Source organism: Bos taurus, chromosome 25, assembly GCF_002263795.3.
Source record: "Bos taurus isolate L1 Dominette 01449 registration number 42190680 breed Hereford chromosome 25, ARS-UCD2.0, whole genome shotgun sequence".
In the NCBI taxonomy this organism is placed as follows: Eukaryota; Metazoa; Chordata; class Mammalia; order Artiodactyla; family Bovidae; genus Bos; species Bos taurus.
In genome coordinates, this window is record NC_037352.1 from 36234583 (window position 1) to 36247406 (window position 12824).

General features: G+C 56.4%; 2 protein-coding genes across 4 annotated transcripts; both read left to right on the plus strand.

Moving 5' to 3' along the window:
- Positions 1-130: 130 nt before the first annotated feature.
- Positions 131-6497, plus strand: GPC2 (glypican 2). 3 transcript variants are annotated; one of them, NM_001193180.1, is given in 11 exon segments: positions 221-386; positions 1049-1204; positions 1532-1543; positions 1546-1856; positions 2632-2712; positions 3445-3607; positions 3863-3993; positions 4227-4379; positions 4470-4609; positions 4706-4878; positions 5624-5953. In NM_001193180.1, coding segments are annotated over 11 exon segments (1734 nt in total). In that variant the 3' UTR covers positions 5872-5953.
- A 625-nt stretch (positions 6498-7122) lies between these two features.
- On the plus strand, positions 7123-12776 carry GAL3ST4 (galactose-3-O-sulfotransferase 4). Its single transcript, NM_001034537.1, is given in 4 exon segments — positions 7123-7161; positions 8339-8651; positions 8826-9129; positions 11329-12776. Coding segments are annotated over 3 exon segments (1452 nt in total). The 5' UTR covers positions 7123-7161; positions 8339-8526; the 3' UTR covers positions 12352-12776.
- Positions 12777-12824: the final 48 nt, after the last annotated feature.

Here is a 12824-nt window from a genome sequence, read left to right on the forward strand (position 1 = left end):
CCCGCCCCGGGCCCCGCCTCCTGTCCGGCTCCCCGCTCCCATTGTCTCGGCAGATGCCGCCTTGGTCCAGCGATCGTGGTCCCGGTTCACTTTTCGGAGGTCGCGCTCTTTCTCTGGCCGGCGGGACAGTCCTGTGGCAGAGAACCGGCTTTTTGAGTTCGGGCGGCTCTTCTTTCCTCCTTACGACCCACTTTGCGGTCCCAAGGTGGCAGCAGCAGCTATGTACGCGCTGCGCTCTCTTCTGCTTCTGCTGTTGCCCCTCTGTCCCGGTCCTGGTCCTGGACCCGGTATCGAGGCAAAGGTCACCCGGAGTTGCACTGAGACCCGGCAGATTCTGGGGGCCCGGGGATATAGCTTAAGCGTACTCCCTCCCGCCCTGATCTCAGGTGAGGAGAAAGAGGGAGACTAGAGAATTGGGGGCGAGGGAGGGGGCGGGGGCCGGTCCTCCCCATCTCACAATAACTCTCTTCCCTTTCAGAGTGGCCGTTATAATAATCTTTTCCTCTCACGGTAATAATGTCTATTCTCCTCCGGAACTTCTTTATCAGGATCACAATAACACTCCCCTTCACATAACAGCTCTCTTACTCCACCCTCACCCCAGGAATCCCTTTCTAATAATTAGCAACCCCTCTGTGTTTTTTTCTTCACAGCCTAATTTGTTTCCCTCGCTATTTCCATGAGTCCCTTGTATGATAATACTTGCTTTCTTACCAGATAACCCCACCCCTCCAAACCCCATTCTTCCCATTGAAACCATCTGTATGTCCTTTGAGGCCTGGAGTGTGTGATGTTAGGCAGGCTACCTGAGGACCCTCTGATCACTAAATTGACCCACTCCTATTTGATCCCATGCCTAAAGGCAGTGAACTTGGGATGGGTGAGGGGACAATAAGGAGGGGGTAGGACCAGGTAGGAATGAGGTGGCAGACAATAGAAAAGAAACCAGACAGCTGGAAGAGAAAGGATGGCCCCCAGAGATGGGCAGGAGAAGGAAGGAATTTCATGACATCACTTTCCACCTTTCCTTCGTGTCTCCTCTGTCCAGGTGAACACCTCCGGATTTGTCCTCAGGAGTACACTTGCTGTTCCAGTGAGATAGAGCAGAGGCTGACCTGGGAAACTGAGGCCACCTTCCGAGGCCTGGTGGAGGAGAATGGTTCCTTCTTGGTTCACACACTGGCTGCCCGACACAGAAAATTTGATGGTGAGGACCTGGCACCCCCAAACCTGGCTTCATACCTTCTCTCTGAGCTCATGACCCCCACAAGCATCCTGTACCTACTCCTGACTCATCCCAAAGGCACTCCAGCCCTGGTTTAGCCCCCACATCCCCACCCTATGCTCTCACAGGGTCCTGCCCCACCCCCCCACCCCCAGTCTGCCCAGACTGCTAAGGGTTGCTTAATTTCTAACTCACTTGTCTTTTCTTTTTTCTCCCCATGCCCATTTCTTCTTGCCTCGGCCTTTTTACTTTTCCATCCTTCTCTGGCTTCATCCCACCTCACACCTCTTTTTCTGCACTTGCCACAGAGGTTTTTCGGGAGATGCTCTCCTCAGCCGAGCACTCCCTGTCCATGCTCTTCCACCGCTCCTTCGGCCGCCTGTATACCCAGCACACCCCCTTGTTCAGTGGTCTGTTCTCTCGGCTACGGGACTACTATGAGAGGTCCGGTGAGGGGTTAGATGATGCCTTGGTGGATTTCTGGGCTCAGCTCCTGGAGAAAATGTTCCCCCTGCTGCACCCACAGTACATCTTCTCCCCCGACTACCTGTTCTGCCTCACACGCCTGGCCTCTTCTGCTGATGACTCTCTGAAGCCTTTTGGGGACTCACCCCGCCGCCTCCGCCTGCAGGTGAGGGGCCCCAAGGCCTGAGCTTCAGCCACCTTTGACCTAGTGACCTCTGAACTGTGTACCACTCACCTCCAACTCAGTGACCCCCTTTTCATGCCCCAGTCGCCCCAGTCACCTCTGCCTGACCCAGCTCTCCTTGTTTCCTTTGACTGGAGCCCTGCCCCCCAATTCTGTGTCCTAGTCTCATCCTAGTGGCTCACCCACTCATCTGCTTTTGCTCCCTGCCCCCCCTTTCTGACAACTCATCCCTATTCCCAATATCTTGACTTCCTCTGGTTCAGCTGTGTAGTGTGAGTGTGAGTTGTGACTGTACTGAACGCTGGTTCAACACTATTAAAGGATTTTCACTTATAGTATCTCATTTAATTGTCATAACTCTATGAAGTAGATGTTCACATTCCTATTTTACAGATGAGAAGACTGAACCTTGAAGAGGTTAAGGTCTCACAGCCAGTAAGGGGTGAGCTAGGCTTCACACCCAGGTCTCCTGGCTTCAGGTTCAGCATTTGTTCCAATATAAGTCCCTCTATCTCCAAGTCCTGTAAAATGTAACCCTTCCACTTCTTCCCAAGCCCAGTTCCCCTTGGTCCTGCCAGACTCTGAATTCGTTGATCTTCTTGAACCTGCCTCCCGGAACCACCTGACATTCCTAATCACCCCAAGATAACCTGCAAACCTTATCCCCACTGCTCATCCCTTTGGTGCAGTCTCTTGGCCCCAGTGTTGACTGACCTTCAACAATCTGGTGGTTTTTCTCCCCTTTCCCTTCCTCCAGATAACCCGGGCCCTGGTGGCGGCCCGGGCCTTTGTCCAGGGCCTGGAGACTGGAAGAAATGTGGTCAGCGAAACACTTAAGGTTAGAAGGGCCTTGAGTATGGGTGGGGCCCAGGGAGGGAGAGGAAGTGGGAAAGGCCCCGTGAAGAAGAGTCAGGTGTCAGCTGGCAGGAGAGGCCTGGCCTTCCCTTATCAGCCATGAAGCCCTGGCATCCTGGGTAAATCAGGAAGACTGGAGTCTTTCTTGTGTCATGACCCATGACTCTTCCCACCTCTGACCCTCTTCTGCCCTCTGATGACTCTTACCCTCTGCCAGCCTCTCAGGACCTGCTCATCTCCATAGCCTCTCTGAGATTGGCCCATTGGCCCCCCTGGTTTTCTCCAGGGCCCCTCCGTGGCTCCCTCCTAGAGGCCAGATTCCTGGCTTGGGCTTCAAGGCCTTCTCGACTGCCCATTCTTTCCTTGGCCTCCCAGCCTTACTTCCTGTATCCTCATTCTCCTCTCAGCCATGATGGGCTCACTCTTGTCCTTGAACCTATTCTCAGGCCCCTCACTGCCCCTCTGGTCCATTTCTCCCAAGAAGCAGGATGTGCAGCCCGGCCCCTAGGAGCCTCCCTCCTCAGATCTGGCGCAGTCCTGGGGTCACTCCTGCTGCTGCGTGGGGTCATCAACCCTAGAGATTCACATCCAGCTTCACACTTAGAGCCTAGGAAAGGTGGGATGGGGTATTGGATTTCTCTCTGTGCCCAGCACCAGGCTTGGCTGAGGGCAGCCAAGTGTTTGTGGATGACACAGCCCTGCTCTCTGCTCCCAGATGCCGCTGTCCGAAGGCTGCAAGCGGGCTGTGATGCGTCTGACAGGCTGCCCCCTTTGCCGGGGGGTGCCCTCGCTGCCACCCTGCCGGGGCTTCTGCCTCAACGTGGCCTATGGCTGTATCGGCAGCCAAGGACTGGATCCTGACTGGGGGCCCTATCTGGGTGAGGGGATTCAGGACAGCCTGAGATGGCTGTCTGTGTGGGGTGGGCAGGGTGGACTGGGGAGGGAGTGTTCAGCAGTGCTGAGTGCAGAGGATGAGGGGGGCTCTTCTCATGTCAGTCCTCCCCCCAATCTAAGATCTGCAGCTCCCCTCCAAGGCCTGGGTCAGGATCTGTGGGAACATCCCACTTCAGTGAGTATCTATCTCCCTGTACAGCCCCTCATTTAACCCTTTCTCCGTCTTACCCTCTTTCAAGATGGTCTCCTGTTCCTAGCCGACAAGATCCAAGGCCCCTTTTCTTTTGAGCTGGCAGCCCAGTCCATCGGGGTGAAGATCTCAGAAGGCTTGATGCATTTGCAGGAGAACAGTGTAGGGGTGTCAGCCCAGGTACAGGGGCCACAGGAAGGGTGAGAGTGTCAGATTGGGAGTTGGCGGGAGGGAGGGAGTTGACAGGAGGGAGAAGCATAGAGGGGAGGCCCTGGGGTGGGAGGACAGTGTGGGGTGTTAGGGAGACACTGTAGGGTCTCTGGATAAACTGGGGTATCAAGGACGTTTGGCGTGTTGGGGTGTGGGTTTTACCGCGGGATGACTGTGTGTGGGGTCTCTTCCCGGTGCCGAAGGTATTCCAGGAATGCGGGAGCCCCCAGCCAGCGCGGGCTCGCGCCCGCCGTGCCCCAGCCCCAAGGGAGGAGGTGGGTCGCTTCTGGTCCGCGGCGGCGGCGGCGGAGGAGGAGCGGCCGACGACGGCTGCAGGCGCTAGCCTGCCCCGGCTGGTGAGTGGCGGGCGGCCGCGGCAGGGGCGCAAGCGCGGGGGACAGGGGCGCGCGCTCCATCTCTGCCCGGCCGGCTCTCTTTACGTCCAGGTGTGGGAGCTCCGCGAGCGTCTGGGCCGGGTGAGGGGCATCTGGGCCGGGCTGCCCCAGACTGTGTGCGGGGACCCCCGCGTGGCGGCGGACCTCTCGCAGGAGGCGGCGCCTTGCTGGACCGGAGCTGGACCGGGCCGGTGAGAGCCGGGCGGTGGGCTGCGGGGGCGCGGGCGGGCGAGGCTGACTCCTGGGGCGGGGTGGGGCGGGAGCCTCCGGGGCTGCTCTGCTCGCAGGTACTTGTCGCCCGTGGTCGGCTTCCAGGCCGGGAAGCTCGACAACCCAGAGCTGGATGCAGAAGCCTCAAGCCCCGACCTCCAGACGCGGAGGCGGCGGCTGCAGCTCCGGGCCACCACAACCAGGATGAAAGCGGCTGCCCTGGGACGCGACCTGGAGCTGGAGGACTGGGGTGAGACCCGCGGACGCCGCGAGGACCTCGCTCCGCCCCGCTTTCCGCGATTGGACTCAGGCCAACCCGCAGCCCCGCCCCCTGCGTCTGTTGTCCCTCCCCTCGTGTCTCAGTTACCATTCATTCGTTCACTCACGCAGTTCACACGCCTGTATTGAGCGCTTACCTCAAAGGTAGGGAGTGGAAGACCAAGGAGAAGATCACTACCCTTGATTTCACGGTCCCTTGGGGGAGACACCAAACTATTCTTACAGAGCGATGGGAAGCTCCCGAGGGTGGGCTGTGGGAAGAGTCTGGGGGCAGGGAAGTGGGGTGCGGGTGCCACGGGGCTGGCTCCCCAAAGTAGAATTTGCCAGAGATGCAAGGCACTGACATACATTTTTTCCCCTCACTCCCATCGTCTCTCTTTGTCTCTCCTCCCCCACTCCTCTTTCCGTCTGCTCGCTGCTTCTGTTGTCTGTTTTCTCTGTCTTTTCCTGTTTATCCTCTCTCCCCATCTGTCGCTCTTTTTTGTCTCTGTCTCGTCTCTTCCTGTGTCTCGTTGCCTTATTTCCATGTCTGTCTGATCTCTCTCTTCGCCTTCCTGTCACTCACTTTCTCCCTCCTCTCATCCTGCCTGCCCCTGCCCCAACCTTTCACTGTTTTTGTCTCGAGTTCTTTTCCTCCTTGCCTGTGGCTGTTTCTTGCACCTTCTCACGCTACTTCCCTTCACCATCCCTGTTTCCGATCCTCCCCCTCCTTCCAGAGGACGCTAGCGGCTCTGGAGAGGGACAACACTATGCAGATGACTGGATGGCTGGCGCAGCAGCTGTGGCCCCCCCAGCGCGAGCTCCTCGCCCTCCTCGAAGGGAAGGTGCTGGGGGCAAAGGAGGAGGTGTCATTATCCGCCACAGCCAGGACCGGAGCAGGACTGGAGGGACGTCTGTTGGTTTTCACACACAACCCCTCCTCATTCTCTTCCTCTTAGCCCTAGCCCTGCTTGGACCTCGATAACAGGGGAGGGGTGCCCTGGCATCGGAAGGGTTCATGGCCCTTCCCCTGTCCCCCATCAGCTGGGTGGGGAGAGGAGTCGAAGGCGGCCGCAGAGAGGGTAGAGAGGGACGTTTTGGGTGAATGGCTGGGGCCCCAAATCCAGGAGATTTCCATTGGTGGGTTGGGGGGTGGGTGTTCACAATATTTATTTTTTCATTTGGTATCTGGGGAGGAAGGGCTGGGGGGGGGGTATTTATTTAGGAAGGAGATATGGTCTCTCCAACCCAGCCTCTATGGTTAGGTTGTTGGTGAGCCCCAACAGGGAGAAAGGGAGGAGTTTCAGAGTTGCAGTTGGTGGGGTGGGGTTTGAAAGAAGTTGAGAGTGGGGTGGGTGGGGCACCCGGTCTCAGAAACTCAGAAATAGACAAAGCTGGGCGCTTATGGGGTGCAGGGCAGGGGACTAGGATGTCAGGATCTATGGGGCTGGATTCTGTTGAGTTTTTCAGTATCACTTTCTTAAACTAAAATATCAAAAAAACCCACATTTCATGGTCTCTGCCATCCACATCCTTCACAAGTATCCCCATTTCATGTTTCAGTGTTCAACTCAGTGTTTATTCTGTAAAATAAATGGCTAATTTGTTGGACCCGGTGTGTGACTTTCTGTACCTTTAGCCCCAGAGTCTCTGTGACCAGCAGTTCATTTTCTGCCTCCTTGAAACCTGTCCCCTGGGATTGAATTTGGGCAAGCTGTCCACCCTCTGGGTCTGAATACCTATCTGCAAAATGGGGAGAATTCTGGAGACTAGCAAAACTCTTTTGGACCCAAGGCATCATTAATATCACCATACTACTGCTCTCTGCCTTCAGGGTGGGTGGGCCCCCTCGGCCCCCACCTCCTTCTTCTCTGTGAAGGTTCCTCTGGCTACCTTGTCATATCCTCGATAATGTCTGCTTTCAACTCTGTTACCATCTTTTCTTTTTTCTTTCAGTCGCCTGAATGAGTCTTCTGTTCTGCAGAAAGCTGAAAGAAAAAGTACAATAGCGAAAGGAGGGTAGAAGTGTCTTCTAAGGGCAGGCTGGGTGCCCTGAAAGAGAAGGAAAGATGCGGGGAAGGAGAGACCCAGAGACGCCGAATTCGGTCAAAGCCGAATCAGCTGCACGGACTGGCGGGACAAAGGGAGGGAGGGGGAGGAGCCTGGGCGCTGAGAAAGTTTATGGGGAAAGTTGAGCTGAGCGAGGAACCGGGCGGTGGCTGGGGCAGGCGGGAGGGCCAGACCCCGATTTCCCAGCTGCTCCTCAGGTGGCCTGGTGAGTCGGCAAGCGAAGCTGAGGCCTAGATCAGTGGAAGGACCCTAGAATTGATGGGAGGAGTCATGAGGGGTTTCACAGAGAACCCCAGAGGGAGCCAACCCAGGGCTGGCAACAGACTGAGCAATCCCCAAAGCTGGAGGGGTCCGAGGGCTGGAATTGGAGGTAATGGGAGGAGACAGAGATGGATGGAAGGAAGACAAGAAATTTAAGCATGGGCGGGGGCGCCGTGCGGGTCAGGACCCTGGGGCTGGGTTGGGGGAGGAAACCAGGGGGTGATGCCAGAGGGGGCAGGTCTCTGGGTAGCAAGTGTGCGTTCTCTGCCTGGGGTCGCTTTGGGCTCATCCTGGAAGGGGGCTGTCAGGGCTTGTTTGAAAGACGGACTGTGGCCAGTGGCTGTGGGTTGGAATGAAGGGGCAGGTCCGGACTCCCAATTGATTGGGAAGCTGGGGCCTGAGAAGGAATTCCAAAGCTCAGCGTCCACTTTTCTTGTCTTGTTATCTTTGTGTCACAGAGTTTCTCTCCCCAGCCCCACCCTCTCAATCCCCTCTGAGTGCACTGCTGGGATTGGAAAGTGGGAACGGGGGTGTGTTTTGGCGGAGGGGGTTATGGCTGAGATCTGGGCTTCGTAAGCAACCCTACACCCCCCAGGCCGCTCTCACACACTGGGGTCTGCCCGCGCGCGCCACCGTGCGAGGGAAAGGATGCCTGAGCTTAAATGAGCTGGTCTACTCTTACTCCTTACAAAATCGCTCCTGCGGTCTCACTTCCCTGGGTTTCTAAGCCGTGTGCCCCGTCAGGCCCTCCTTAAGGCTTCCCCTCTCAGCCTCGGGGGTGGGAGGGGGGGCGCCACATCCAGACTTGTCACAGGCAGAGGGGCAGAGGAGGTGGCCCGGGGCCTGGAGATGTCCATCTCCCTGGTAAGAGTGGACTGGTCTGATCTTCCTCCCTTTCACTTCCAAATCCCTGGGGCTTGAGGCAAAACTGTCCTTGGAGGTTGGAGGGAGCTGCAGCTGACAGCAGAGCCGCAGTCATGGGGCACCTGGAAGCTCTGGGTGTAGAGAGGGCTCCCCTCCCACCCCCCTGCCTGCAATGAGGTCGTGGCTGCCCGGCAGCACGAGCAAAGGCTCTTACCCGCTCCTTAGATTCCCCTCCTTCCCCCTCATTTCCCTTCTAGACGCTGACGGAGGCAAAAATCTGCTAACTCAGGGGGCAGACTCAACCAGGGCTGCGAGCAGGCCTGGGGAATGAACCCCCGAACTCGAACGAGCGCCTTCCGCGGCTGCACGGCGGTCTCCAGCTGTCTCTGCCTCTGTGCCTGGCCCTTGCCCTGTCCCTCTCTAGTGTCACCCTCCCCTGTGCCACATGGGCGTTCTGTCTCCCACCAGGACCATGCGCCTCTGGGGGCCCCGGAGCCTAGGGGTGGCTCTGGGAGTCTTCATGACCATTGGATTTGCCCTCCAGCTCTTGGGGGGTCCCTTCCAGAGGAGGTGAGTTCCCATCTTGTCCCAACGGCCCCCAGATGCCCCACGTGCTCTTGTCTGTCCCACCTGGGGCTGTGACTCTTGGGGACTCAGAGGACACTCCATGCCTTTCTGGCTCCACGAGACACCCATCCACCTGCTGGTGAGGGACAGGACACTTCCCCTCCCGTCTCTCCCCAGGCTACCCGGGCTGCAGCTCCGACATTCCTGGGCCTCATCCCTGGGACCAGCTGCTCCATCCTGTCCACCTCGGCAGCACCTTGTGTTCCTGAAGACACATAAATCCGGGAGCAGCTCTGTGCTGAGTCTGCTTCACCGCTATGGGGACCGACACGGGCTGCGCTTTGCCCTCCCTGCCCGCTACCAGTTTGGCTACCCAAGACTTTTCCAGGCCTCTCGGGTCAAAGGCTACCGGCCTCAGAGTGGAGGCACCCAGCCCCCTTTCCACATTCTCTGTCATCACATGAGGTTCAACCTGAAAGAGGTGAGGAGTGTGAGGGGGTGGGAGGGACTGGGGAGAAATGGGCTCGGGCCTGTAGCCAAGACCACCAGGAGAGGAGACCCCAGGCATCTCCTTACCCAAAAGTTGGGCTGGGGGGGCCCACAAAGGTGGGAGTCCTGTTCTCTTCTCTTCAGCTGTCCCTGCCTCAGAATTTTCTAGCACCTGAAGTTCTGCCTTCTCCCATCTAGAATTTACTAGAGTCTCTTTCCTTGATCCATTTAGCCTGCTGGCATCAGTGCTCTGCCAACTCTCCCTCCAGGTGCCGCTGGCCTTTCCTGGCCTCTCCCACTGACACCACCAGGGTCCCTGAACAGACACTGCCTTCGGACCCATCTTCCTCTCACTCCCTTCACCAAGTCTGCCAGATTCTGAGGATCAGCTATATGCCAAGCTCTAGCCCAGTCCCAGTCTCCCTTCCCTGCCCCTAGCCTCAGTTCTAAATAGGGAGATGAGTGCACGCACTCACGTGTCATCCGTGCACACACACACAGGAACCTGAGAGCTCTTGGAGGAGGAAAATCAGTGGGCAAATGAAAACACCCAGGGAAAGAGAGAACTTTCACTGAACACGTCGAGTGCTGGGTAGTCATCTTATCATCACCCTGCCAGGAAGGCATGTGTCCCCACTACACAGATGAGTAGATGCACTCTCAGAAAGGCTAAGGGACTGGCCTCTGTTAACAGAAAGCTGCAGACTAGCATTTGAACCCAGGCCCAGCTGCTCCAAAGTGCCTTCTGCTGCACGTGTGTGTGCATATGTGTATTTGTTTTTTGGAACTGCGGTGAGAATATTCATCAAAAGAGGTGGGGTTTTTCTCAAGAGGTGGGTTTTATAGCGAAGGATGGACGTCACTTTGTAGTAAGGGAAATATCGGGTGTTCTCAGAGCAAAACATCTCAGAGACACAGTGGCGGTGGGGTGTGTGTGTATGTGTGTGTGTATAAGTGATAGTACTTCAGCGGTGGCTGCAAAGACAGTCCTGTTGGAGCTGGAGCTGAAGAAAGCAGCAGCAGCACGAACTGATCTAACGGGCAGTGAGGGGCACTGTTGAGAGTAAAGCGAGGAGAGGAATCACTGAGGCAGGTGTCTCTGGAGTTTAGGATGACTGTCACCACCATTCACTGCCTACCTCCCGTGTTCCATGCACTTCCACATTCTTCAGAGTGAGTATTAACCCAGATTTATTGATGGAGGAATAAAGGCTCTGAGAAGTACAATAACCTGCCCAAAGTTACACCAGTTGGTAAATGGCTGAATTGGAATTTTATTCCAGGTCCCTCTGATGCCATGGACTGTTCTCTGCCCTCTTCCCCTATGCCTTCAAAGACACACAGTTCACAGGCTTGTCCTTCAGGCACGCCCACATCCATCGAACAGATTGGAGGACTTGTCAGGGAGTCACGGTCAATGACCACAGTCACATTCAGATGCAGAAATCCTGCAGGGAGTCCCAGAGCTGGACTCTGGTGTGGAACTGCCTGCCGGACCACACTAGGGTGTGGCTCAGCCCAATGCCCACCTTCCTTCTTGCCAAGAAGTGGGATCTTATGTCCCAAGACTCAGAACAGCTCCTTACTGAGTGGCCATGGCGCCCCAGTGCCCATTTCAGGGATGTCTCTTGCTTTCCAAGATGCCAAGGAGCCTCCCAAGTGCCCTGACTTTCAGCCATTCTGGGCTTGGCCTGCCCACATGACGCCTGTATCTGAGATAGAATTATGGTTGCTATCTACTTGCTGCCAGTGATCCTCCTGAGGAGGCCTGAAGCCAGTTCCCTTCTTGGAGCTGTGACCAAGAATCCCAGAGTAGACATGTTATAGGTTTTTGTTGGACAAGTGAACACAAGGTTTGATTCCTAGAGTGTTACCAAAGCAGACAGAAAGCCCTGAGGAAATGTTCTCTAGGAGCTCCCCATATTCTGGGTTCCTTCCTATCCTTATCTCATGTAACCTCCATAATCGTCTGGGAAGGAAGGTATGATGGTCCCCATTTTGCAGATATGTAAATGGAGTTTCGGAGATGTCAAGTACCTTACCAAGCTCTGTGCAGCTAATGAAGGAAGCTGGGGGTTCCCAGCAGAGCCGCCAGAAGGAGGCAGGAAGAGGCTGGGGGGCCGGTGTGCACTGGTTGCTCTTAGTCTCTTCCTCCCTGGTTCACTCCATGCCCGCTTCCTCTCCTCCCTAGGTACTTCAGGTCATGCCTTCTGACAGCTTCTTCTTTTCCATTGTCCGAGACCCAGCGGCTCTGGCCCGTTCTGCCTTCTCCTACTATAAATCCACATCATCGGCCTTCCGCAAAGCACCATCCTTGGCTGCCTTCTTGGCCAATCCTCGAGCCTTCTACCGACCCGGGGCCCGGGGGGACCACTATGCACGCAACTTGCTATGGTTTGACTTTGGCCTCCCCTTCCCCCCAGAGCTGAGGACCAAGAGAGGGAATCCGCATGTCTCCAGAGACCCCAACCCTCCCCAGTTACCTTCTGGCGCTGGCCCTCCAGCCCACACCCTGGATCCCAATGCTCTCTTCCATCCTGTTCCCACTGTTGCTGATGGTCACAGCCAGATGTCCAGCCCTGCCTCTTTAGATTTGGGGTCTTCATCCTTCATCCAGTGGAATCTGGCCTGGCTGGACTCTGTCTTTGACCTGGTCTTGGTGGCCGAGTACTTTGACGAGTCACTGGTCCTGCTGGCAGATGCGCTGTGCTGGGGTCTAGATGATGTGGTAGGCTTTATGCACAACGCCCAGGCTGGAGGTGGGCAGGACAGAAGCACCATTGACGATGGTGGACTGACCACTGAGGAAAGGCAGCTGACTGCCCGGGCACGAGCCTGGAACAACCTGGACTGGGCTCTCTATGTTCATTTCAACCGAAGTCTATGGGCCCGGATAAAGCAATATGGCCAGAGCCGGCTGGACAGTGCTGTGGCGGAGCTCCGGGCTCGCCGAGAAGCCCTGGCTAAACACTGTCTGGTGGGGGGTGAGGCTTTAGACCCCAAGTACATCACTGACCGGCGATTCCGCCCTTTCCAGTTTGGGTCAGGTAAGGTTTTGGGTTATGTGCTCCGAAGTGGGCTGAGCCTCCAAGACCAGGAGGAGTGTGAGCGCCTGGCTACCCCCGAGCTGCAGTACAAGGATAAGCTAGATGCCAAGCAGTTCCCCCCAACAGTCTCTCTGCCCCTCAAGACTTCAAGGCGACCCTCCCCCTAGGCATCAAACCACTGTCTTAGGCTGAAGAGCAGCTAAGCCATAGGGCGCCAGTGATGAGTGTGAGGCAGCCAGATGCCCTTTTGGCTTCCCTCAGAAAGCATGTCAGCTCCCCAGAGGACCAGTGGAACTTTTATAAGAATGTTGGTCCTACATCCTCCAGCCCGTGCCAAGGAATCCCAGACCGAGCAGCAGGCTCCCTCCCATTTTTGCCCCTTCCCCTTTCCCACCCCCGACCCCACCCCCATCCCTGAAGGTCCAAGCTGCACTTTCGAAGGCCTTCTGGAGGAGCAAACCATGGAGTACGACAGAGAAAGTCTGGGACACAAGGGATCGGAATACGTCCATCTCTCTATGAAACACTTGTTATTGAGCTATGCTCATTTCACTAAGAATGAAATGTTCAGTGAATAAATAATTTGAAACTTCGACCTTCTCTAGAGCGGCAAGGGAAAGGGATGGAGCATCTTCCTGGG